The sequence below is a fragment of the Platalea leucorodia genome (genome assembly GCF_965183815.1).
Source record: "Platalea leucorodia genome assembly, chromosome: 15".
Classification (NCBI taxonomy): domain Eukaryota; kingdom Metazoa; phylum Chordata; class Aves; order Pelecaniformes; family Threskiornithidae; genus Platalea; species Platalea leucorodia.
Genome location: NC_138837.1, coordinates 7,148,295 through 7,173,358, shown reverse-complemented (window position 1 = coordinate 7,173,358; position 25,064 = coordinate 7,148,295). Strand labels below are relative to the sequence as shown.

Sequence of the window (25,064 nt, the reverse complement as noted above, 5' to 3'; positions counted from 1 at the left end):
TTGGGTTGCTAACCCTCCACTGCTTCTTTTTTTTCCCCCAACACAAACCTAATACTCTAACTCCCCCTTCTACACATTCCTATTCTCCTCCCCAGCCTTGCAATACAGAGCCACTGAAAAACAAGCAATACTGAGAGCTGAACCATACTTTGGAACCACAGCATCTGCAACCTTTGCAACCCATTTACTGGAGCAGCTACAGGACAGAGCCACAGGAAACACATGCAGAGAAGAGGAGGCAATAGGATGTGGGTGCTTACTTGGCAAAGCCAATGAAATCCTCATGGTTTGTGTTCATGTAGGCCAGCTCGATGTCTATTAGAAGCATGACCTGCCAAACAGAGGCACAGACAGAGCAAGACAGACATTAGTGATTGATGCTGCAGACAGAGCCCCGTACATTGTTCATCTGATCAGCCCTCTGCAGCCAGACACCCCTTGGCTCAGGCCACTCTAGCCTAGACTGTCCCTTCAAAGGTGTCCCCCCACCCAATCTCCCCTCTTACACACAATCCTGATCCCCTACCTGATCTTTGGTCCTGCCTTCTCTCTCACGGATGTGAGTAGTAACAATCCTCTCCATCTCCTCACGCAGGTGAGGGTACTGGCTGAGCTGCAAGAGAGAAAAAACGCGTGCACATGGGAAAGGGAGGTATAAAGGGGGGAGCAGCCCCCCACCTATGCATGCACACATACACCCTGCAATCAGATATTTTCAAGGGAAGTTCTAAAAAGCTGGACTTGCAGACAGATTTTTTCCAAGTTCCTGGAGGTCTGCTGGGGGCAAAGATCATTCCCTCTTGCTTTGGGCTTCAGAGAAAAGCCCTTTTCACTCTTGCAGCAACCTTCCACCAGAGACCTGTGCCAAACCCACCACATTCTTCCTGGCATGAGGCTCTTGACAAACCCAGATGCAGACACACTACTTATTGCTTGTTGGGTTTTTCCCATTAAAGTGAACAATTTCTCTAGATGTTCAGCATCTCATTGTAGCAGGCTAAGTAGGTGACCGGTCTCTTGCTACAACCTGCTAAATCCTATGGGAAGTCTCCCTGGGAAGTGAAGGGGATTTCAGTCCCCATTTGTTGAGGCACTAAGTGAAAGCATTTGGCCCTCTCCATTAACATTTGCAAGCAGAGACAGAGGATCTGACCGACTCAAGGGGACACATCTTCAAGAAACACTGTGCTCTGGGCATCCAGCTCCTTCTCCCTGCTCTCCACCTGTGCTGGGGCAGGACTACATAGTTGAGGTCTATTATTCACATCACACCTACACCACACTTTTGCCACGTTACTGAGGAGGGAATTCTTTCCTGTCCAGAGAAGCAGAAGGACTTTACTAGCTGTGGTTCAAAAGAAGAATATCTACAGAGATCATGGATGAGAAACCCTTCCAAAATGAGCACCCTTAAAGCCCTCTGGGTTTCACACAGCACCCACCTACTTGCCTCGATTCATAAGCCTCTAATGATTTCAATATCAGTAACTGTTTCTTAGGTCAGGCCCAGCACAGTCAAATGAAATTAATCCTCTAGACCCAGGATCTAGCCCTTTCTTTCCCACTTCACCTATCCCCTCTGAAATCATCTCCCTCTTTTTTTTTTTCCTTAACATTGCCTCCAGTTTGACCATAACGTCAAACAGCATTTCCTAATACCAGTCTTTTACATCGCCTCAAGGGGATGTATAAAAAAAGAAATCTCATTTGCCTATGCTCCATCCTGCATTTGTTTTGTTCCTCCAATTTACATGAGCACTTCTTCTTAAACTGGTTTGGCCTTTTGTTTTGTATACATAAGCAACTACAACATGCTAGGAGGAACTGGCTTGAAGTGTGCAGCATCACTACTGGAAGCCAGATCCTATTCCAAACAGTAACAATATTCCTAATATCTGACTACAAATAGTCTCAAACCCTTTCAGCACCCTTATAGTCCAGCAAGTTGCAACGGCCTGGAACTGAAACTGAGGACTAGCTTCGACACTGCCTATTTTCAAATGTGTGGTTTGTTTTGAATGCCAGTGACCTTACAGAGACAGGAAAAAAAAAAAAAACAAGTGGAATTAGCGTTCCCCACCACCACCTTTTCTTGAAAGCACAAACTGGGTGTTCTCCATGATCTTTATGGTTCAGGCAGCTGGTTGCTTCAGAGACACACAGGCAAAGCTTCCTGTTTCCTTTGGGGGGTTGGCAAAGGATAGATGGGCAAGTTATGTCCAACAGAAAAACAGGAAGTTGGAAAACCTCTAAGCAAGTCTCAGCTTCTTTACTTCAAATAAAAAAAAAAACCAAAACAGTCAAACAAAAAAACACAAACCTCCCCACCCCACTCCCAACCAGTCCAAAGGCACACAAAGTGCAAAACAAGTTGTGGTTTGTTCAGAACCCAGGTCATCCGGCAACATTCATGTGCAAAAATAAATTGACAGCATCAATCCCCATGCATGAGCTTCCAACCCCAAGCATGCACAGGAGAAGCAAAGGTGGACAAGGAAAGAGGACACGGACAAGCCACAGGATGTCACACCACCTGGGAACATGCAATAGGGCAGAGAGGGGCAAGGAGTTATCACCAGCAGTACAAACAGCACCCAGAAATGCCATGACTCTGACAGACAGGAGAGCAGGCGACCCTCCAAGGGGTTAAGTCTGTCAGCCTGTGATCGTGTCCCAGCTCAAGTGGGTTTTCAGTCCTGTTTTAGCTGCATTTGCCTGTTCAATCAAAATACAAGCTCACAGCCCTCTTTGAAAACCAGTTTGTTCCGATGTTCCTTAGTTCCCCTCTTTGCAGATTCCAGGAGTCCTTGCCAGCGCACAAAAGATCAACTTTTAGCTGAAGCATTGCCGACTTGCAAGACCTTCCTGCACTTGTGAGGTGCTGCAGTGCAGTCTGGCACAGAAGGTTCCTGCTTTTGGAAGAACACTAGCTAGAACACTATCCTCCTAAATGTAAGGGCTTGCAAGCTTACGCTAGCTTTCTGTTGATTTTGGAGCTACTCTCCATTTAAGCAACTGGAGGAAGCTCAGAATCAGGCCAGTCAGAACAGCTCATAACAGCTACCTTCTCTTCAGCCCCCAACTTTGTCTAACAGTCAAGAGAGTCAACTGCAAATCCCTTCTCATACAGGAAAGCTGTACTTCTGTAGCACGCAACAGATGGGTTTGCCTCCTTCTGTGTTCTTTATTAATAGTCTCATATTATTGCATCTCTGCAGCTTTATCAACTGCGCATACAAAGATTTCTTCACCATCTGGGGTGAAATGAAATAATTGTGACAGCACACAAACAATAACACACAATAGTTCAGGACAGCAACAAACCAAGGCTACAGGACTGTTAAGCTAATTCAAGAGGTGTCAGCCCAAGCGGTCTTCCTTTCAAGAAGCCTTGCAGGACTTTTAGTGAGTTTAAAGGTTTGTTTTTGTCATCGGAAAGGCAGCATCAGTCCACAACACAGCGGGCTGGGTATTACCTTACAATTAGCATCAGTCCTAAAGTAGCCTTTTCCAGATGCCTCCCCTAATAGCACATGCTCTTGTCCACGTCAAGCAGTTAGGGCTATAGCATGCAAGATAAATATTGCAAATCAACTAATGCCCCTGTGCAGTTACAACCCTTTGCCTTATGCCATCAGAACCCATCTCAGGCTGGCTGCTATCCTAAAGTCGTCCATGGCAGTTACCTTCTACTCTTTCAGAAGGAGATACAGGCAAGATTAAGCTTCTCACTACATGTAGGCATTTGACTTTAAGCATTGCTAAAACTTTCCTTTTATTTTCCAGTACTATTGCTAAATATATTCATTCAGGCAGTTATTTCTCATCTCTAACATCTGCCTCCCTGGCCTTCCCAGCTTTTACTACAGCCATTAGTCTCCTACAATGTCACTGCTACTATCACCTTCCTTACAGGCTATATCTTGGTTGCATCACCTTGGAACATCCTCACGGGGTCCTCCACCATGTCATGGATTAAAATCCACAGAGGCAGTGAGTGTCCAGCCACTCTAATGATGTGATCCAATAGAGAAACTGGAATTCAGTGCCCTTGAAGTTTTCATGATCCTCCTCCCTCCCCACCCAGAGCAGACATCTCCAGCCAGATACAGAAAACAGCATAAGCAATCAAACCCACCAAAAATAAAAAAACCACACACGAGAAACAGGCTGGAAGGGAGTTACTCTGCCTTGCCACAGCAATCTGGCAACAGCAGGACTCTGCGAGAAACAGACTGGGCAGAGCTTGCAGCGTGTCAAAGATGTCTCCAAGGAACAGAGCTCACCTCTGCCTAAGTACAACTAAACCTCATTAGCTCAGCTTTCACCTTCACTCTGAACTCCTACCAATTCTTATCTTCCCTTCTTTCCCAATTTAGAGGTATACATTGGTGAGTCTGGCTGTAACCCTGGAAGAAGGGAATGGTAATTTTCAAGTTCTAAAATAGCTCCTGAAACAGCCCTTTCCATCTCGGTTTCCAGAACATACTTCTGTTGTGCCACAGACATGTTTCTGGCCCCTCACTAGCAAGTTTAACACTAATTGCCACATCTGCCTTTTTTGTTTAAGGAGGCACGTGGTGCCCCCTCCTGGAGGAAACCAGCCTGGGAACCAAACCCACTCCTGCCCCAGCCTCCCAGCCGTATTTGACACCCTCCACATCACCCAGGGCAGGTTCCCTCTCCACCTGCTGCTGCCCTCTGCTAGCCCAAGGCTTCACCTCCTGTGGTTCACAGCATACAAGAAGTATCCACACTACCTCCCACTGAGCACAGTCCATGGAGCGAGAGGATCAGCAGGAGAATGATGCGGAGGGTGTAATGCCTGGAAAAGCTTTTCCCCAAGCCTTCTGGGACAGTAATCTTCCGTTCACTTAGTATGTCTTGCAGAAGATCTTGCACCTCAAACTTTTAATCAACAGTTGTTTTGTATATGCTACTGCTCAACATCGCTCTGCAGACAAGATGAAAACTGCAGACCACTCATGCTGTGGGGATGAGAGATCTTTTTCTGGCTTTTTATCTTTTTCTAGGGTATCTGGATTTTTTAACGGGGTCCCAGAAAAAAAAAAAAGTAACAAGTTCCAAATGCACAGGCAGTGGCACAGCAAACGGGACTTGCAAAGGGTTTGATCCACACTGAGGTGAATGCCAGAGCCAGAGAGAAGAAAAGGGTATGCTAGAGTAATCCACTGGATCCCAGCTCACTTCTCAGCTAAAGAGCCCATCAGCTGACACCCACTTCTCCTGGCCTGCTTTTAAACTGCTCTTATACCTGCAGGTTGCTGCTCTCTTTTAGATGCATCTTTATATCCATTTTCTCTCACTAGGTTTGCTGGAGTTCTGGCATTTGTGTGGAGAAACAGCATGGAAGTGTGTGGGAAGGGGGTGGGCATTGACCTTTCTTTGCATTTTTTGTTTCTTTACCTTTTCGCTACACTTTCTGATGGTGGATGTGAGCTCACTCACTACCATATCCACACACTTCAGACTCGGCTCCTTCAACTTCTGCACCTGCTTTTTCACTATGGCTTCAAAAGCGAGGTCAGGCGTGAAGAGACCCGTTCTGCATGGCAGGGGCAGGGTGGGAGGAAGCAACGAGGAAGAAGAAAGCAAAGCAGAGAAAGAGCAGGAAGGAGGAGGAAAGAGAAGGAAGGAAAGGGGAGAAGAGAGAAAACACAAGGCAAAATGAGAAGTGAGATTTTGGTTCATTCCATTAGTTTATTGAACCAGGTGAGCATTGCTATGGGGCCTGTGCACTGCCAAGTATCAGGAGAGTCTACAGGCAAATGGAAGTGGCAAAGGGGAATGAGGTAGGAGCAGCTGGGCCAGTGAAATGGTGAGCTGTCAAGAGCAAGATGAATGGATGGAACCCCCCAGGGATCAAGTGACCTCTTCCTAAAGGAAAGCTTCTTTGGATTTTAAGACAAAGCTGCTTGCCACAGTGAGCCACTGCCTCTCTTCCTAGAGGCTCACCACGTCTCATTTCCCTTTGTCTCAGGCATTCACCTTTCCTTCCCCTCCCACCACGGTTATCTCCCCTTCATGTTTTCCTTATTCCAGCTGCAGGAAGCCTGAACAGGAGCCAAGCTAAGACTTGCAAAGGTCTGTCACTTGCATCTTGTTTTGGCAGAACTGAACTGAACTGACGGCTCTCAGTTTCAGGGATTCGGACAAACTGCTCCGCTTACGGAGCATATTTCATCTCACTCACCTTCCCTGCAACATTAACTTCCTCAGTAAGAACAGATGTACTCAGTATTTAGGAAAATGCAAACATGCTACAGGGCATCCCTAGCTATACAAAGCATCTGTTCTGCCCCAGCTAACCTGTAGCATCAGGCCCAATACAGCACTGCTGAGGTTTGTAAGGAAGTATTAATTTCCACGGATGCCAAGTGTCCTGTATTCTCAGTGGCTCCACTACAACAGAGCAGAAAGTCCACAGAAGCTAAAGTTACTAAATATGGCCAAGATTAATCCAATTCAAGACCACTGCACCCAAAGAAGTTCTTCAGCACATCTAACACTTTAGAGCTTCTACCAGGATGCTCCTTGTTACAGAGTCTGAGTTACTTGTTTTAGCATGGGGCATTACTGCTTTGCAAGTGCTTTCAAGAGGACAATGTCCCTTTGACACGGGAAGGGGATACTGCCTTTCTAAAGGAACAGTTAATAGTCAAACCTGGGGTGCACACAGCTGACAACCAATCCAGGGCTAGCTATAAATAACCACCACTTCATTTAAATCAGGTATTTCCCATCACCTCATCTTTCACATCTGTGGATAACACCTGCAAGACCCCAAGCAACACCAGTATTAAAATGCTCTTCAACACACTATAGGACCTACAGCTAGTTTGCCTGTTAAGCAGCAAAGAGTTGGAATACGTTACAGGATTCAGCTTCACCCAAGGGTCCTCATCAAGGCGCCAAGAAAGCCCCTTTTGAGCAAAGCAAGGGCATTTCCAGAGTTAAGTTCACATCCTCTGACTCGGCAGCAGTTTCCTACTAATCCAGTTGCCCTGCTAAGCTCAATATACACCGTTTCCCCCACCAGACTTGAGGGGCCCTGCACAAAAAAAATATTTAAAAAGCCAGTCCCTTCCAGTACCTGAATATCACCTGAATGACAATATTTTGTTTCTTCAGATACAAAATTGTAACCATGACTACTAGAGCACACACACAGCAACTAGCACTGAAGTCAACCATAAAATTCTTATCAGTGGGATGTAACCTAAAATGGAATGCTTTAATCCTGAATCTGTGACATTTCCCCCCCATCCCTGTGGTCTCTTCTCCTGTATTTCCCACCCTGCTGTACCCACCAGCTGATCACTTGAGGAACCTGCTGCTGTCAGAGCAGATGGTCTATTCTGAAATTGTCAGTAAAAGAAGAAACAAAAAGAAACAGTGAACAAAGAGGTGGGAAATGGAGGGAAGGATGCAAGGAGAATGAATGGGAGATTTTTAATAGCAACTGATGGATGGAGAACAAACCAAGAGAAGCTTCAGAGGGCATGAAAAAGGAGGGCCCTTCTGATCCAGTGAGCAGGCGACTCTGGATACTTGGCAGCCTGAGGGCCTGTGCTTACCTGTCGTCAGGCTCTAATGGCAATTTTCTGGGTGCTCCCCACAGTCACACACCCCAAGAGAGGACAGCAGGACAGAAAAAGGAAGCTCCTCCAGCACTCTAGAAACCTGAGCAACCTCTCACTGCATCCACTTTGCTTTCCCAGTCTGTCCTGGGGGGCAAAGCATGTGCCTGCATGCCTGAGCCCTTCTACAGAGGCTCTTGGCCCTAAGGACTAGGCATTTCTGCAAGCAATGGCAAGTATCACCACTTGGGCACCTTTCCCCACCCTTGCAGAGACAGGGTGTCAGACTCTCCACGCCTCTCCTGCAATGCCCATTTACCTGCACCTGAATAGCCACTGGCGATTCCAGTCTCCGGTGCCCATACCGCCATCCTAACCGAGGTGCCTTTGCACCAGCACCTAGCCCTGCCTGAAGCAGCAAGCCATGGCTGAGACGAATGGCACAAGGCTTCTCATCTTGCTGCCTTTCAGCCCCAACCTCAGAAGCAAAAGCTGCCATATCCAAAGGGCAGAATCAAGGCAGGTTCCCTCCCTCAGCCCCAACAAATACCAGCATGGATCCCAAAGGGCAAAACCTGAAGCCCTTTCTCTCTCAGAGAGAGCAGAAGGACCCCAGAGGTTGATGGACATTTCTAACTTGCTGCTTCTCAGCCATGTGCTGCTCTTCCAGAGCAGGATATGGACCAAGCCAACCAGAAACCAAGCCAAACACCACAGGAACATTTCCCTGCAATACAGCCCACAGCCATAACTGCTGCAGCCTCTGAAGTTCAACCCCATACACCCCCCAGCAGCACCCAAAGGCTAGTTTGGGATTAGCCCTCTCACTTCTACAAGTACAGAGGGGACAAAATTTAAATCCCAGCTTCTGGCTTGGAAAATAATCCCAGATTATTTTGACTAAATTTAAAGTCAAATGTGGCCATATAAGAAACACCCTTGGTTTCGGAAGGCATCAGGAGTCATGCTACAGACAGAGGGGTGGCAGGAATATCTCCAGCACCCCTCAGCTCTAAAACATTTAGGGAGCAGGGCCACGGCCCACGTCCCGCAGCGCTTCCCCTCCTGTTTGGCTTGTTGGCTGGATCGCCCCGGGCCGGTACCGCTCAGGTCTAGTCATGCTGAGGAGGTGGTTAGAAACACCAAGTGTGGCTGCAGGCAAGTCCCTGCCCAGGTCACAGTGCTGTGCTGCAGCCAGCGAGCAGAGGAAAGTGCCAGCTCCATGCTGCCTCTGGTTACCTTCTTGGTGCACTGTCTAACGGTATTGATTAACTCCGAAATGACCATGTCCACGCATTTCAGGCAAGGTTCTTTAATCTTCTTCACCTGCTTTTTCACAATGGTCTCAAAGGCCATGTCGGGTGTGAAGAGACCGGTTCTAAACACCCAGGGTGGGGACAAGACAAGGCAGGAGGGGGAGAAGGGGCAAGGAGAATGTCACAGCGTTACACACACATCTTGGAGCAGGCACCGCCATCAATGAAACCCGGCACGTGGGGCTGGAGAGGGTCATGTCCCCCAGACAAGCCCTGACTGGAGTCCATGGAAAATGGGGGGACGCTTGGCACCTCCCAGGAAGGAGGTGCTGAGGGCAAAATGGATCCCAGATGGACAGCCACGGCCAGGCTGCCATTTCACCTCAGCCACCAGGCCTGAGGGTGGCAGGGGCTGACCCCTCTGCAGCACATTTGACCTCAGTTGTACAGCAGTTGGGAGGCCTTTTCTGAAAGATTTTCTTAATGATTAGGACACTAACACATTTGATACCCTCTATCAAGCTCAGCTAGTGGCTGAGCAAAAGAAAATAAATCTGGGTCAGTATTTGTTCACATTCCAGTGTGCAGGAAGGGCTCTGACAGGCACCAGGTCACCTTCCCAGGAGCAGCACGACTCAGGGCTGTGCTTTTTGACAGCTAACCTCCACTGAGGGCAACACAAGTGTGCTTGCTAACTACATCCTGGAGCCACTGGGATCCCAGTGATGGGCACCCCAATGCTCCCTCAGATCTCTAGGGGAGGAGGTGCTCAGCCCCAACAAGCATTTTGAACAACTAACTTTTGGTTAGTATGGAGGCAGAAAGTGAAAACCAATGTTTAAAACTAAATGAAGCAGTGGTATGGGCTCGCATCCCTCTTTCTATCCTTTCTTTCTTACGTCAAGACACAAGAGGGAAGGAGAGAATGTCTAGTCACCAAGGCAGTTTTACCTTTTAGGCTTCCAAGACTCTCACATGGGAGAACAAAGCAAGCTGACTTGGATTGTCCCTACTCCCAGATTCAACCCACCAGGGTGGTCCAAGGAGGTTATCCCTCCCCTTTGGCTGACCTACCATACCTCTGAAGTCTTCAACTCCATTCGGAAGGTCTAGAGGTATTTACAAGGCAATGCAGCCAATGGTCTGCCTAGTGCATGATACGTGCCTGATACCATGGATGTTCTTGATGGCATAGCTAATCTCCCGTCGCAGCTCCTTCTCATCAAACTCCATCTGTACCAAGAGAGAATTTTATCAGAAACTGTCTGACGCTTATTTGCGCAACCCCAGGATACACAACAGCATGCTTTACAGAGAAGAGGTCCCATGCCAGCACTATCATGTGACAGATGAGATATTACCCCAGTTTTGGATACAGAGTCCAGCCATAAAGCTTCTGTTGCCAATGCAGACATCCTGGACAAAAACAAATAGCTAAGGGCCTACTTTTACAGATGCCAAGCCCCAGCAGCTCCCAAGGAGCTTCTTAGAGATAAAGCAATAGGACTGAAGCACTAGATTGCTTTCTAAAACAAACTGTTTTGTCTCCCAAGATTTAGCATGAGGTCTTGGCGGCTGTTTTTTCAGTGAACACCACAAATAGATTTACAATTCACATACAAAAGTATATTATCCAATACAAGACAGGCTCTTGCATCTCACTAAAAAAGCCTCATCTTATTCAAATAAAAAAAAAATAGGAAGCAAAATGCAGAAAACCCAGGAGTGGAATAATTTGGCTTTCAAGTCTGTTCAAACTGACATTAAAAAAATCCTCTTCAACTATTATGACAATAGAACAGTTTCTACACTGTTCCCACCTCTAGGCCATTGATAGAGGATAGACAGAAGTAATCCCAGTTACATCTACATCCTCTTTCCTGCTTCTTGCATATCCATTAGGGCAACTTTAGGTCTAGTCTGGTGCTCAAGATCAAGGAAGTACAAGTTTCAGCACCATTTTTACTACATCAAATTCAGTCAAGTAGCTTTGACGCAACATATCTGCAAGGACATTCAGTCATTGATTTACTATTGTCTGCATTAAAGGAAGTTATTTTGCACATTTAATTTAGCATTTAGGAATTAAGCCAAAGAAATAGTTATTTAATTAAGAGAAAGTTAAGTTCTGTCACAAGGACAGGGACTGACGGAAAGGTCAGTACTCTGGGAAGGCTCCAATAAAGGAGGCAACAGGAAGTAAAAAAAGGTGATGAAAGGAAAAAAACATGAAACAAAGTAGTCAAAAGGAAAGACAGATGAAAGATACCAAGAGGAGTAAGGAGACAAGAAGAAGAGGTAACAGACAACAGGCAAGCAGACAAAGTGGGTCTCAGCAGCACAGGGAAGCAGTACCTTCACAAGTTCAAAGGGAAAACGCTCATGGAAGATGCGGTTAATCCTAGCTCCTCCTGACAGCTCATAGGTATCAATTTGGTCTCCAGAGCCCTCAATGCGTTTCTCAAAGTCCACAGCAAACTGCTGGACCATCCTGAAAGAAAACAAAAAGCATGAAGTAGAAGTCGTGGCTGAGCAGCCATCTCCAGGGAGGGACATGCAGCTGAGGCCACTTACTGAAGCAGAGCTTTGGTCTTGCGAGCAGGGTCATCAGGGCGAAAATTCTTGTACTCCTCCACCTCCTTCTCAATAGAGAGAAGCTGGCTTTGTAGCTTGTTCCGCAGCCCTGGCAGGGTGTCACGGATGTGGTTGGTCAATTGCTGCACAAGAAAAAGGTTTAAGATGGCAATAAACCTCTAGGTGGTTACTGGGAAGAGTTTGCTACCTCCACACCACAAAATAAAGCGAATGCTTTGCTCTCCTGTGTTCAGTCCTTCTAAGAGGTCCTAATAAAAAGTCTATCCCAGGACAGGTACCAGTTATGATCTGGGTGTATCCTGCCTCCCCAACTCCTACCTATTTCACCCCTCTATTCTTGACCTTCATTTTACCCTTCTAGTCTGCTACAAAACTCCCATTCATACAAGCCTGCTGTCTCCAACCTAAGAATAAGCTTCACATACGAGTACCAGAATTTGCTATTTACACCAGGGTAAAGGCTATTCTGTCTTCAGATTAGCATACCACTGGCATCCAAGGTGGTGGTTAAGCCCTTTTTCAACAAGGCAAGGTGGAAGGAGCCAAAACCACTGATGAGGCTCTAATAAGAGGGTTTCCACAGAGCTCAGCTGTGGATAACTCCAGTTTAAAGACAAATATTTAAATAAGGAGGAAAAAGAACAAAGTAGTTCTTCACTTAAGGAAGTATTTCAAGGGAGCAGAGGGAAGCAACAGTAAGTTGCTACTGTATGAGACAGGAGATCAGACAGACTTAATAGATGGGAAAATGACTACCAGTATCACATTTAACACATTAATCTTTGCAGCTTACTGTTAGGTACAGAGACCACTAGAAATTTAGAAGGTATCTTTTAGCTTAACCAAAAAGACCTTGCATTCTGATAGTGTAAACGCCATGAACCAACTATTGATTTTGCACCAGTGTCACGGAGAGGATAAAGCAGTGTTCTGCCTTTGCTGTGTAAGCTCCATTATTGGCCTTAACATATCATACTGATAGAGTGAAACAAGTCAGGCACACTTCATAGGACCTGGCACCAAAGTGCCTTTTACGATACAGAAAAGGAACAGTTAACCAATCTTTACAAGTCTCACTGCAGCAAAACAATTTTAAGTATTTATCAGTTTGTTGACCACAAGTTTTAGCTTTTCCTGTATTCCTCCATCTCAGAAGAGCCCTGATGGCCAGCCTAGCCGTTCTTGTGACATAGTGGGCAGCAATTCTTAACTGTTGACAGTACCTGGTTCAATACTTTCTGCAGGTAGGGGGTTCCCATGCGATCAGCCATGTGTCTGTAGGCTGGGTGGGAGAGAAAAAATTTTCTCTCTGCAGCCAGAGCTGCCTGAATGTCCTTCTTGCCATCAATGTCCTTCTGACTCCTGTTGACTACACCAATGTAACCTGTAAGAGTGGGGTCACAGATCAAGTGGTTGCAAGAATGAGAACATAAACAGGATTCAGACTGAAAAGGAAGTTATCCAGCTAGCAGCATTGCAAAAGGGGAATTCTAGTGGCAACACATTGTTAGGAACCAATTAGAAGAGTTTAAAGCTAGAATTTCCTCTGAATTGCCCAGGTTTTGGTATTTTGGTATGCAAGACAAAAATAACTAGCAACTGAGAATTAGCTTATTTATTGCTGTTCCCCCAGTCACAAAGCCTACCCTGGTCGTATTCATTTGAGACTTTTCTGTTAAAGTCCTTAGGAGAGGTACTTTGTTATGGCTATACACAGCATGTATCACAGCCCAAAATTATTTCATCTGATATACTATGGCAATCTCAACTAGACAGAAGATGAGGGGAGTCTTAGACAGGAGTTCCATTTTTGCATCTTGCCTTATTAAAAGTAGTAAGGAAAGATAAAGTAAAGATAAGAGCATAAGGCTATGCTTCTGCTAGGACTACGTATCAAGATAGAAATATCTAAAAAGTTCCTGTTAACAGCGTGACTCATCCTTATTCCCCAACTTTTCTCAGTTTCAGCTTGGAACGGAGATGGCTTAACCACAAGTTGTAACACATGTTCCAGGAAGGGGATGCACTGGAGGAAGGGGATGAGGCCAGGACACCTCACACAGAGAAAACAGAGGAAGGAGACAAAGCATGAGGACACATACCTCTGCGAAGAGGAAGTAATTTATTTTCTAATACATCTCGTGCATCAGTTCCTTCATCCATAAGATCCAGCTTAGTGATGACTCCAATAGTGCGTTGCCCTATGGAAAAAACAAACACACTTGATCAAGAAAACAACTCATGTAATATTTTCCTCTGTTCACAGAGCTTACAGATTGCCCAGCTTGGCTACTCAAGGGCTCAAACTCAAACATTACAGTTCCCATCATGTCCAAGAGGGCACGAGAGCAAAACAGACAATAATCAAGCTCAGTTCTCAGTTATATCCTGCTGAAATGTGCACATACTATGACACAGTAGAGAGGGATTTTAGTGCATATTTTCCTACTTTTCTCCAGGCTGAATGCAAATGATTAAAGGAAAGGAAATCCTACACCTCTTCAGAAATGGGCTCAGACAAAGGAAGAAAAGGGGAATAACAGAAGTTCTATTACAGTAGCTGTTAGCACTCACAGACACCTCTCAGAAGAATGCGTGTTGGTGAAGATACAACCCAAGACAACAGACAGGAGCCCACAGCTACTGGGCCAATCACAACCAAAGCGTAAAAAGAAAATCAGGTCACTGTCTAGTAAAGTCATCTAGTAATGTCATGCTAAATTAAGAGATATTTACCTTGAGGATCCACCTCCTTCGCAATCTTCAGGGCATCAGAATTGGCCAAATCGGAGTTGGCTGGGGATACTGCCAGGATGAGGCAATTCTCTTTGGTGACAAACTGCATGAGCATATCTCGGATCTGAAACTCGATGTCAGGGGGCTGGTCCCCTACTGGGACTTTTGTCATACCCGGTAGATCCACCAAGGTCAGGTTCAGGACTAGACATAGGAAACAGGAGATGACACAAGGGAGTGTTCAGGTAGGAATGTTCTGATCTATGAGAAGTACCTGTAGCTTTATTGCCTCCAATATATAACAGGCATAACAGATGCACACACAGAAGCACACAGAGCTTTAGTTCCTTTCTGTTACTGCTTAGTAGGAACTAGTTGCTAGTTGTTACTGGTCATGATTGTCAATTATGTCATTACCCTTCCCTTTAAAAATCACTTGTTTTCACACTGATCAGGGAAACTGTGCCCTCAAAGTCCTTCCACGTAGGCTACACTGAAGGGGAAGGGATGACAGTACATTTTTTCCACTTCATGACAAAGACTGGAGAGTCAGAAGAGTTGGTTCCACTCATTAAGAGTTGTCCCTGGTATTGAAGGGCTCAGTCCTACCACCCTTATTCAAGGGAGGCTTCTGTCAAATTCAGCTGGGCCTTCTCCTGAAGGACTACAACATGCAGCCCTATAACCGTTTAATTGTCTTGCTAAGAGAAAAAATGAAAACTAAAAATCAAGCACAAGTTCTAGCCAGCCAAATGCTATGTAGCACTGAGCTGCCACTTCCCAAAAAAATGCCCGCACAGTTGTTCACATTCAAAGAGCTGGCAAATTTGAGACCATGGCACTCCCTTGTTTAAGCAGAATTCTTCCACTGAGATCAGTGGCAGATGACATAGGCGCCATCCGGAGAGAACCATGCAAAGTACATATTTACATGCAAACAGAAGGCAAATGTTCTTCAAGAAAACCACTCTCTCCATCAATTTTTTTTTTTTCTGTTCCATTTATTTGTCCAGTAAAGCAGTATCAGAACGCAGGGACAGACAGCAGCTCTTCACTGTAAGGCCCGTGCTGATGGAAAGGAACAGCCTCAGGAACAAGTTTCTGCACAGACATCAGTTGTTTCAAGGAGAAGGTCTGCTAGCAGTCAGATACGTCAGCTGGCAGACAAACCCATTTTAGCAGTATGGCTAAGGCTGGCAGTTTGATACAGCACAACCCAGGCACATGGAGATTAAAGTCAAAACCAAGCACATTCCCCATTTCATCTCTGTTCTTTCTGCCTTTACTTCATGACAAAGCAACAACCTGCCTCACTTATCTCCTGACTCAGATTCTGCATTAGGACTCACCATGGGGAGAGTAGACTCGAAGATTGATGGGCACTGGGGAAATCCCTTTGTTGGAGCCAGTAACACGATCCGTTTCAGCCTCAATCTCCAAACGGACCTCCTCAAAATCAGTGAATTTCTTTCCTTTGCAGTGTAGGAACTCACCATATTCTATTTAAACAGAAGCATAAAGTCAGAAGTAGTCACTAAAATCAGAGAAATACTCAAAGCGCAATGAAAACATCACATCCTGAAGCAAAACAAGAAACAGCTGAAGGAATGAAGTCTGGAAAGGGCCTTTCCCACTAGGACCTGGCAGGTTGGCATAGAAGTTACTGCAGTCACGCTATCTGATCAACATCTGAGAGAATTCAGCTGAGCCCAACATCTTTGCAATCCAGCTTTTGTCTCAGCAGAGGTAGCATCCTCACTTGTCTTCATTCAAGCAATAATCCAGGACCTTCTCTGTTGATACTAAGCAAGCTTAGCGTGCATCTGCCTGCAGCAGTGGTGACTTCCACAGCTACACCACGAGATACCTTGGTACTCAGGAGAACTTGGACTAGCTTTGTATTAAAGTGTTGGGGGTAAGTAACAGTCTCATCACATAACGAGAACAGACTCAAGAGAGTCTCAAGAGAGCAAAAAAAACCCCTTCTCTTGACATTGTTTTGAGTCAGCTGATGGCTGGGGTTTTTTGTGTCAGTCCTTGAATAGACTAACCAATCCAAGAATCCTCTGTTTCAATTTTAAAAAGCCTCCTAAAAGTCACATTTGTCTCCTTACTGTAGACAAGAGGACTGCCATGTACAGATCAAGTTCACCTGACAAGAGAGGCAGAACACCTTGAAACATTCACTTGCCAACTTCTGGATGAGATCTTATCTTATGTTAAAGGGAATGGTAACGGAAAATATCCCGCAAGCAAGTAGCAAAACCAGTGAACGGCCCAAAAGACCAGCCACAGAACTCTGTAGTCTTTCTTCTCCAGATCCCAGTGTTCTCACACTGTTTTTTCAGTACATTAAATCATCTCACCCCCTTATTTCAGTAGATTATCAGCAGGGTCATCTGGCTTTTACGGTCTTACCCACTCATAAGAGTCAAAGCTGCATAGGCAAAGGAAAATTGTGGTAAGTGCATGCATGGAGCCTTGCCTAATAAATTAAAATAACTAAGAAGCATTTTGCTTCTGAACAGTTAATGCATCAGATGTTAAACAAGTAGAACTGAAAACCAACTGCAGGGCATTTTTACTGGGGAAAATTCTTATTTATTTATCTTTTCCACACTGAGCAATGCCACTGATGAAATAAGACCTTTCTTGACTAAGACAGTGATCCAGCTGGACACACAGGGAAAGTAGCTCACATACCTGTGCTGGAGTTTACCAGCTGCAGGACCAGCGGGCGTCTGGTTACGATGCCAGATCCACGTGGCAGAAAATCCCTGAAATGAAACAGGAAGTTTCAGATGAGCGAATGATTGTTTCCTTCCCTTTTCACAGCTCTTCTGCTTCTATAAGCATTCATGGATTCTAACAAGGAGCCTCAGCCATGGGCACAAAAAAGTTTAAGGCACTAAAAACCAAGCGCTCCTTCTCAAGGATAAGAGTGTGTTGTTCTGAAGAGGTCTATACTCGCAGCACATCCCCTCTAATCCTCTCTGTAACAACTACAGCTCCTTCAGCTCATGTTCCAAGCTAACTAACAAGCCCATTTAATACAGCTGTCTGTACTCTGGAAAAAATTAATCTCTCTCACCAGAAAGAAGAGGGAAGTTGAAGCAGAGCCCAAAAACTAGTGTGTCTCCTTTTGACAAAACACAACTACCTGAACTACAACAAAATCACTCACACGCTGCACTTTGGGGCTTGAGAAGCCACCACATTGTTCCAGCGTGCAAGCACCATATGATATATCTGAAAAATTAAACAGCAGCCAAAGGCTTGCCTCCACCCAGGGTTTCTCCTGGCTAACTACTCAAGACATAAGTATTGCCAAGGCAAAAGCAGCAACAGCTTCCTTCTATATCCGCAAGAACCCTGAATTTTTGTGTACTTCAAATCATTTCAAAGGAAGGAAGCATTTCACTATCCTTCCCTAAATGCTGACTTAGCAGCCACAGCCCACAAGCTCTCCTTTGCTTTTTCTTTTTTCCAAATCCAAGTGCTTTGAGCAAACCTAGGCATGCTCATTGCATCTGCCAATGACCTTGCTAGTGTGTGGCCTGGTTTTCAAGTACTCAGCTGTTCATGTGGCTCCTCAAGAGCCACTGAGCATTTCTGAAAATATTATCATTTGCTTCCTTGCCTAGTGGGAGAAGCATCACTTCAAAACATGGTTCCTACAGCATGAATATAGTTTTCTTTGTTAAAAGAAGCCCTACCTACATTACTTGGATTCTGGCACACAATCCTCCCTCCCTTGACAGCCGCAGCAATGAATGATTTTGCTAATTCAGTAGTGATTCTAACTACTCCGGTGAATGAGAAATCCAGAGCCCTCCATTTTTAGCATCTGCTCTTAGTCCTGCATGAGCTTAACACTGACAAAGGAAGCGAAGACGAGGAATGAGCTTTTGTTTTAACACATCAGACAAGGACTTGAGCAGCTTTGTTTTGGCTCCTGGTTTGGCCACCGATTTCCTATGTAATCCTACACAAGTCCTTCTACTTCTCTGTATTTCTCTTTTCTCAGCTATAAGAGTAACTCCCCATCTGTGGGCTGTCAGAATAACTTGGTAATATTAAAAACTGCAGAGTAGTTTCAAGTGAAGGGACAGTAAGAAGGCATCCTATAATCTCTAACACCTCAAATAAAAATATCTCCTGTAAGTTATAAGTCTGGAGTAATGGGACCTCTGGTACAACTCTACCAGTTACTACTCCAAGTCTATGGGGACAGATAGGATCCACCCAAGGGTACTGAGGGAGCCGGCAGAAGTGCTCACCAAGCCACTTTCAACCATGTATCAGCAGTCCTGGCTAACCAGGGAGGTCCCAGTTGACTGGAGGTTAGCAAATGTGACACCCATCTACAAGAAGGGCCGGGAGGAGTAGCCAGGGAACTACAGGCCTGTCAGCCTGACCTCGGTGCTGGAGGAGGTTATGGAGCAGGTCATCTTGAGTGCCACCACAAGTACAGGACAAGCAGGTGATCAGGCCCAGTCAGCACGGGTTTATGAAAGGCAGGTCCTGCTTGACTAACCTGATCTCCCTCTATGACAAGGTGTCCCGCTTAGTGGATGAGGGAAAGGCTGTGGATGTTGTCTACCTGGACTTTAGTAAGGCCTTTGACAGTTTCCCACAGCATTCTTCTGGGAAGCTGGCTGCTCACGGCTTGGACGGGCATACTCTTTGCTGGGTAAAAAACTGGCTGGACGGCTGGGCCCAAAGAGTTGTGGTGAACGGAGTTAATCCAGTTGGCGGCCATCACAAGTGTTGTTCCCCAGGGCTCAGTATTGGGGCCAGTTCTGTTTTAATATCTTTATCAATGATCTGGATGAGGGGATCAAGTGCACCCTCAGTCAGTTTGCAGGCAGCACCAAGTTGGGTGGGAGTGTTGATCTGCTGGAGGGTAGGAAAGCTCTGCAGAGGGACCTGGACAGGCTCCATCGATGGGCCCAGGCCAACTGTACGAGATTCAACAAAGCTCAGTGCCGGGTCCTGCGCTTGGGTCACACCAACCCCATGCAACGCTGCAGGCTGGGGGAGGAGTGGCTGGAGAGCTGCCTGGCAGAAAAGGACCTGGGGGTGCTGGTCAACAGCTGGCTGAATGTGAGCCAGCAGTGTGCCCAGGTGGCCAAGGAAGCCAATAGCATCCTGGCTTGTATCAGTAATAGTGTGGCCAGCAGGACTAGGGAAGGGATTGTCCCCCTGTACTTGGCACTGGTGAGGCCACACCTCGAATCCTGTGTTCAGTTTCGGGCCCCTCACTACAAGAAGGACATCGAGGTGCTGGAGCGTGTCCAAAGAAGGGCAAGGAAGCTGGTGAAGGGTCTGGAGCACAAGTCTTGTGAGGAGCGGCTGAGGGAGCTGGGGTTGTTTAGCCTGGAGAAGAGGAGGCTGAGGGGAGACCTTATTGCTCTCTACAACTGCCTGAAAGGGGGCTGTAGCGAGGTGGGGGTCGGTCTCTTCTCCCAAGTAACAAGCGATAGGATGAGAGGAAATGGCCTCAAGCTGCGCCAGGGGAGGTTTAGGTTAGACATTAGGAAAAACTTCTTCACCGAGAGGGTGGTCAAGCATTGGCACAGGCTGCCCAGGGAAGTGGTTGGGTCCCCATCCCTGGGGTATTTAAAAGATTTGTAGATGTGGTGCTTAGGCACATGATTTAGTGCTGGAGTTGGCAGTGCTGCGTTAACGGTTAGACTTGATGATGTGAAAGGCCTTTTCCAACCTAAACGATTCTATGATTCTAATAAGACCATAACCCATTCTCATTATGTCAGACTTCTCAGAAGTATAAGGAGTTAACCAGGGTTTGTCTTTCACTTGTTTTTCAAATAATACAGCTCTAGTTTTTCCATTCCAGTGGGATTAACCCTGGAATCTTGGAGGCATTGCATCATTCTAGCAGCTTTCTGCTGTCTCAGCTTCATTCCTATAGATGTCTGTGGTCAACACATGAAAAAGTCCTACCCCAGCATCAGTTTTTAGCTTAACAAATCCATCTGAGCTGCACTGACTTATTTTGAACTTGCTGTACCTGACAAAGGTATCCTATTATTATAGATTCCCTTTCTAGCACACTGAGACAATACTCTAGCTATTGATCTCCAACTTGCAGTATCAAATCCTGCTTTAGTGTAGGAAAAGCACCACTTGCGTTTATAAGAACAAGCCCTCTAGGAATTAAGATTCCACTTATATGTTCTGTGTTTTCCTGAAGCTTTCTGCTTTGGCCAAGATCTTGATTTCTCTGCTGTCCTTGTCACAGCTACAAAGGCAAAACCTCAGGACAAAGGTAGATAGAAAGCCTATGTGGCATCTGGGTTCCAGCATTAAATAAAAGAGATCCAATTTATTGTGTTAACTGAGTAGCTCCCAGACTATTCCATGGAAACCACACTAAATCCTCATAGAAGACGACAAATCCCTTAGCCAAATCTAGTCACCTAAATCAAGAATCTTACTGCCACTTTAATTCTGAGTGAAAATATGTGCAATCTGATCCCCAATATCAGAAAACGAATGTGTGTTCTTATCCACAAACTACTGGGGTGCACATGAAGTTCAACTTCTAAGTTTTCTCTACATTTGAATCCTATCAGGAGTTGCAGCCAAAAAGCTTTATTAAAAAAACAATTGATATAGTATTACCCCATCGTATCTATATTATTTCCTATTCTCTTATTGACCTCCTTTCTCTCCAGTCTCTTGAACAAACTCCTTCCTCATCGTGCTCTGGCTAAGCCTTTCAAATCATAGACACCAAAAAATACATACTAGTAAGTTCTGCAGCAAGCTGGCTGGGAGCTAAGGAGAAGGCAGTGTACAGGAGTCTTGCCTGCCCTCTTGCAGTAGGCATAATAAAATGCTTCTGTAAATAAACTACAACAACAGGGCATGGCTGGCATGGACAACATGCCCAGCCCAGGTTTTGAGTCCACTTAGGAGCCAGGGGAAAGATCTACACACCCACACACCCTATTGCTCCAGAAAGAGCACCACAAAGCAATGAAATTAAGTCAGAATCAGGGAAATGATACACGAGATAAGAACAACCACATGCCAGATGACTTGGGCAGACAAGATTAGAAGGGTTCAATAAACTAGCTTATTCAATTCCAGCACAGGAGATATAAGGTAGCGAGGCTGGGGGGGACAAATAGAAAGATGGAGTAAGCCTTCAGAGATAACGTGCTGTAAGGCTCCGAGTGCTGGAACAACGAGGGCAGCAGGGATTCCACTTGTAAGACAAGGCAGCCTCTAGCATGACATCAAAAGCAGACTTCTTATATACATCGCTATACAAGACTTCGTGCCTGAAATACGTTATTCAGTTAGGTTGAGAGCACCATCCCCTCTTTTCCTCCTTCACTTTGTATCTTAAGAACTGAAAATTACTTTTTTATTACTTTGTTCATAACATGCAGAGCTGGCATGACAACATTTGATTTCCTATGCTTTTAAGCAGGAATACCACACTGTGCCACTTCTTCAGGCTAGGCTTCATCCAGAAAACACAGCAAAGTAGCAACTAAAACAGACAGAGAAGCTATTTGCAGGGAATATAAATACTTAATTTGCTTGTAACTTTTTGCTTAGCTATTGACCCAAAATTCTTTATCAAGATATTGAGGTATCAGTTCTAGTAATGCAGTTCCAAGCATTTGAGAGTTGGAAAACTAGGCTCAGATCAGCTACATTCCCCAAACCACCAGTTAGTGGAAGACTTATTTATACATATTTCACACTCATCTTTTATTAATTACTGTCAGAGGGAGGATATCGAGCTAGACACATTTTTGGTCTGACCAGTGATACATCTCTTCTAAACCAAGACAGCAAAAAGAACCAAGAATGCAAATTCTGATGAGACTCAGGCTGGGAGTGACATGAAAAGGCATTTATTGTTATATTTTGCATTGCTCACTTCTGAAGTGCTTACAGATGTTCTCGACTAGCTTCACAGCTACCTCAGGGCAAACCCAATCACATCATCCCTTCCAGTCTTATTTCTATTTTAGTATGCAGAGCTGCATTAAAGTACAGATTTGGGCCGAAAGCTGCATTAGTAATGCAATAGTAAAAATAAATATTTGAGGGATGGAAAACAATCTAGCAGTTACTGTGGAGTAACGTTCGAACAAAATCCAAACATGTCAGAAACACATTAAGGCAATCTTGATGTCATGCAACAACACATTTATAATCGGGACACTGGGGACTTGGGGTTTCCCTAATAGTTTTTTTTAATTAAAGCCAGACACTCTACATGAAAAACCTCCACGCATTAGGTATCTTGGAATCCTTCAGAACAAAAATGTGCTATTAACAATACAAAAAGCACATGTTTGCTCTATAAACAAATTTCAGAGTTCATCTAATGACTTGCACAGTACAGAAGATTAGAAGTTAAAAAGTTACATGGACCAAAGGCATTTCCCCCTAGACTGTTTATAAGACACAGGAGAGTGACAGACTGCTTGCAGCATTCAACAGATATTGTATGGAAAGGGAAGAACACGTTGATGGATGCAGTCAGAAAAAAGGAGGACACATACCCATATGAAAAGTTTGGGACTTCCTGAAGAGGCACACATTGACACTTTCAGACAAGTTGCTTATGTTTATTCATCGCTACTACATTGAAGAAAACGTGACTGTCTCCATTAAAAGAGGAGACTCACACAAGCTGGTTTTCCGCAGTAGGGCCACATTTATTCCTAGAGAACACACAATTTGCTAGTCAAAAAATACTTGTTTACTCCTTTGGTCAAACAATTGATCTCAATCTGATGGTTTCTTGTTAAACAAGAGATAACTAGATCTTTGGAAGAGGAACTAGTCTTCCAGCATCTCAGCAATCGTTACAGGCATATTGGGCCTGGTTCAATGCTTTGTTAGAATAAATGCTCTCAAACCTGATAAACACAAGAGAAAAGTGATTGCATGAGCAAGTCTGTCCCTTTGTGCTTTGCTAGAAGTGGATTAGCTTACTGTTTTAGGTTTGTGCTCTATGTCTTAGAGATTCCCTGTAACAGTTGACATTTAATTCCAGCAATATAGCATTCGCAGCCAACTCGCCTATGATCTTGTTGTGCCGTTCTATAATGGCAACCGTTATCTCCCTAACGGTGAAGGAAGATAACATACTAACTGCACCCCTACACATTGGCTCAGACCACAACTGCTTCTCAATGGATCTTCTTCCACTGCAAGCATGAGCATTGTGCATTCCCTCAAATTCAAGTGCATTCCATCAAATTCAAGCGGAAAAGCATCTCTTCCGGCCATCTCTTTTGCATTGCATATAGACGCTGTCTACTTTTTTTGCAGCTCATCGCTTTAATAACAGAGGCCCCCTGAGGTTTGTCAAAAGATCATTATGTAGTACTGACCAAGAAATTGAATTCCAGCTATAAACACACCCATGAGAGGCAACTGCATTCATGCAGATCTTCAGAGACAGACCCAACAGAAACACTTTATTTTTGCTCATACATTGTAGAAACCTTAATATGGTCGGACAAGAAGGCTTAGTGCAATCCCTTATGTGGCACTGCAAATGCACTTTTACAAGCCCAGCTCTCAACCTAGAAAGAACTCAATTTCAGAAGAGAAAGATACATAGAAGATACAAACAGGGAAACCCAAGAACGTCTGTCAGTTCACAGGACAGGCAGCTAGGACTCCTGGACTATAAAATTAATTTTTCCCGCTGGTTTATTGAGCCTTGTGAACAAGTTACTCTGTACCACAGAATTAAAGCGGTTTTGCACCTTCTCCATCCACTGGTAATCTGTATTTCTGAAAGGACTTTGAGTCAAAGCTTTTTCATGCATGATTTTAGTCTTCACGGAAGTTGCAACAAAATTCATCAGCAGTCAACAACAGAACTGAGTCCATGGTACCATCTCTTGCTCTAAATGGAGGACTGACCAAACGCTTCTATCGCCACTTACTTTCCCTCCCTCTATGGAAGCTGGAAGGCTTGCAAAGCTGTTTGTAGAGGGCTTTGAAATATGAATTCAGGCCTAGTCTAGATATAACAATACAGCATCCTTACAGTTTGTCAGTCCTTTGAGATTCTTGGATTAGAATGCACTAGAGAAGGTAAAGCCTCAACTAAAAAACCAAAACAGCAGCTTATGAAGACATAAAAGTAGTTCCAAAGAAGAGTGAACACCACCATCTGATCATTTAATTTCAATTTCATTTCTTATTAAATATCTACAGACAAATAGGGTATTAAGGGATGTGATTAATCCCCAGTTTGGATTATATTAGTTTCAGAAAATTAAGATTCACACAGCCTCCACAATTTCACATGGCTGTTTCTGTTTAAATCCAGTATTTGTTATTTCCTGTGTTCTAGTGGTGCCCAGGGACAGCAATTCAATCAGAACCGCACTGCACAAAGCACCATGCCAATCCACAGCAAGAAACAGTTCCTGCCCCTGCGGATTTTACTATCTGGTTACACAGTTCAGACCTGCTCCTGCTTAAGCTTCAAACTACCTTCATTTCATCGGTCAAGTCTTATAGTTGAGCATTCCTCATTCGCACACATCCAGATCAAGAGTTCATTAGCTCACCAAGGCACGATGCATTATAAGAATCCCAAGACAATCTAGGGGCATTGGTACCTTTGATATAGGACTTCTGATCACTGCACTGAATGGCAACATTCACATCTTCATACGTGCTGCATTCTCTGAACAGCTTATAAATCTCTCTAAACAGCACTTCATTTCACATCTGGCTATGTTTTCAAACATTCTTACTCCAGCATGTGTGTCAAAGGAATCCTTAAAACACAGGCTGACACCTATGCAACACATCAGCCACAGACTACCTGCAAGGCTAAAAATCATAGAATGGT

General features: G+C 44.8%; 1 protein-coding gene across 9 annotated transcripts in view; it reads right to left on the bottom strand.

Moving 5' to 3' along the window:
* DNM1 (dynamin 1) overlaps positions 1 to 25,064 on the bottom strand; it is a gene marked incomplete at both ends in the record, with an annotated part of 71,005 nt that overhangs the window by 27,259 nt on the left and 18,682 nt on the right. For 7 of the 9 annotated variants that reach the window (XM_082327272.1, XM_082327269.1, XM_082327270.1 and 4 more), the window contains 11 exons: positions 261 to 331; positions 527 to 613; positions 8,841 to 8,979; positions 10,023 to 10,090; positions 11,213 to 11,348; positions 11,432 to 11,574; positions 12,676 to 12,836; positions 13,555 to 13,653; positions 14,189 to 14,392; positions 15,538 to 15,687; positions 16,892 to 16,965. In XM_082327272.1, coding sequence (XP_082183398.1) covers positions 261 to 331; positions 527 to 613; positions 8,841 to 8,979; positions 10,023 to 10,090; positions 11,213 to 11,348; positions 11,432 to 11,574; positions 12,676 to 12,836; positions 13,555 to 13,653; positions 14,189 to 14,392; positions 15,538 to 15,687; positions 16,892 to 16,965 — 1,332 coding nt within the window. Of the gene's footprint in view, positions 1 to 260; positions 332 to 526; positions 614 to 5,427; positions 5,567 to 8,840; positions 8,980 to 10,022; positions 10,091 to 11,212; positions 11,349 to 11,431; positions 11,575 to 12,675; positions 12,837 to 13,554; positions 13,654 to 14,188; positions 14,393 to 15,537; positions 15,688 to 16,891; positions 16,966 to 25,064 lie in introns of all 9 variants that reach the window. The other 2 variants (XM_082327273.1, XM_082327275.1) reach the window with 1 other exon arrangement.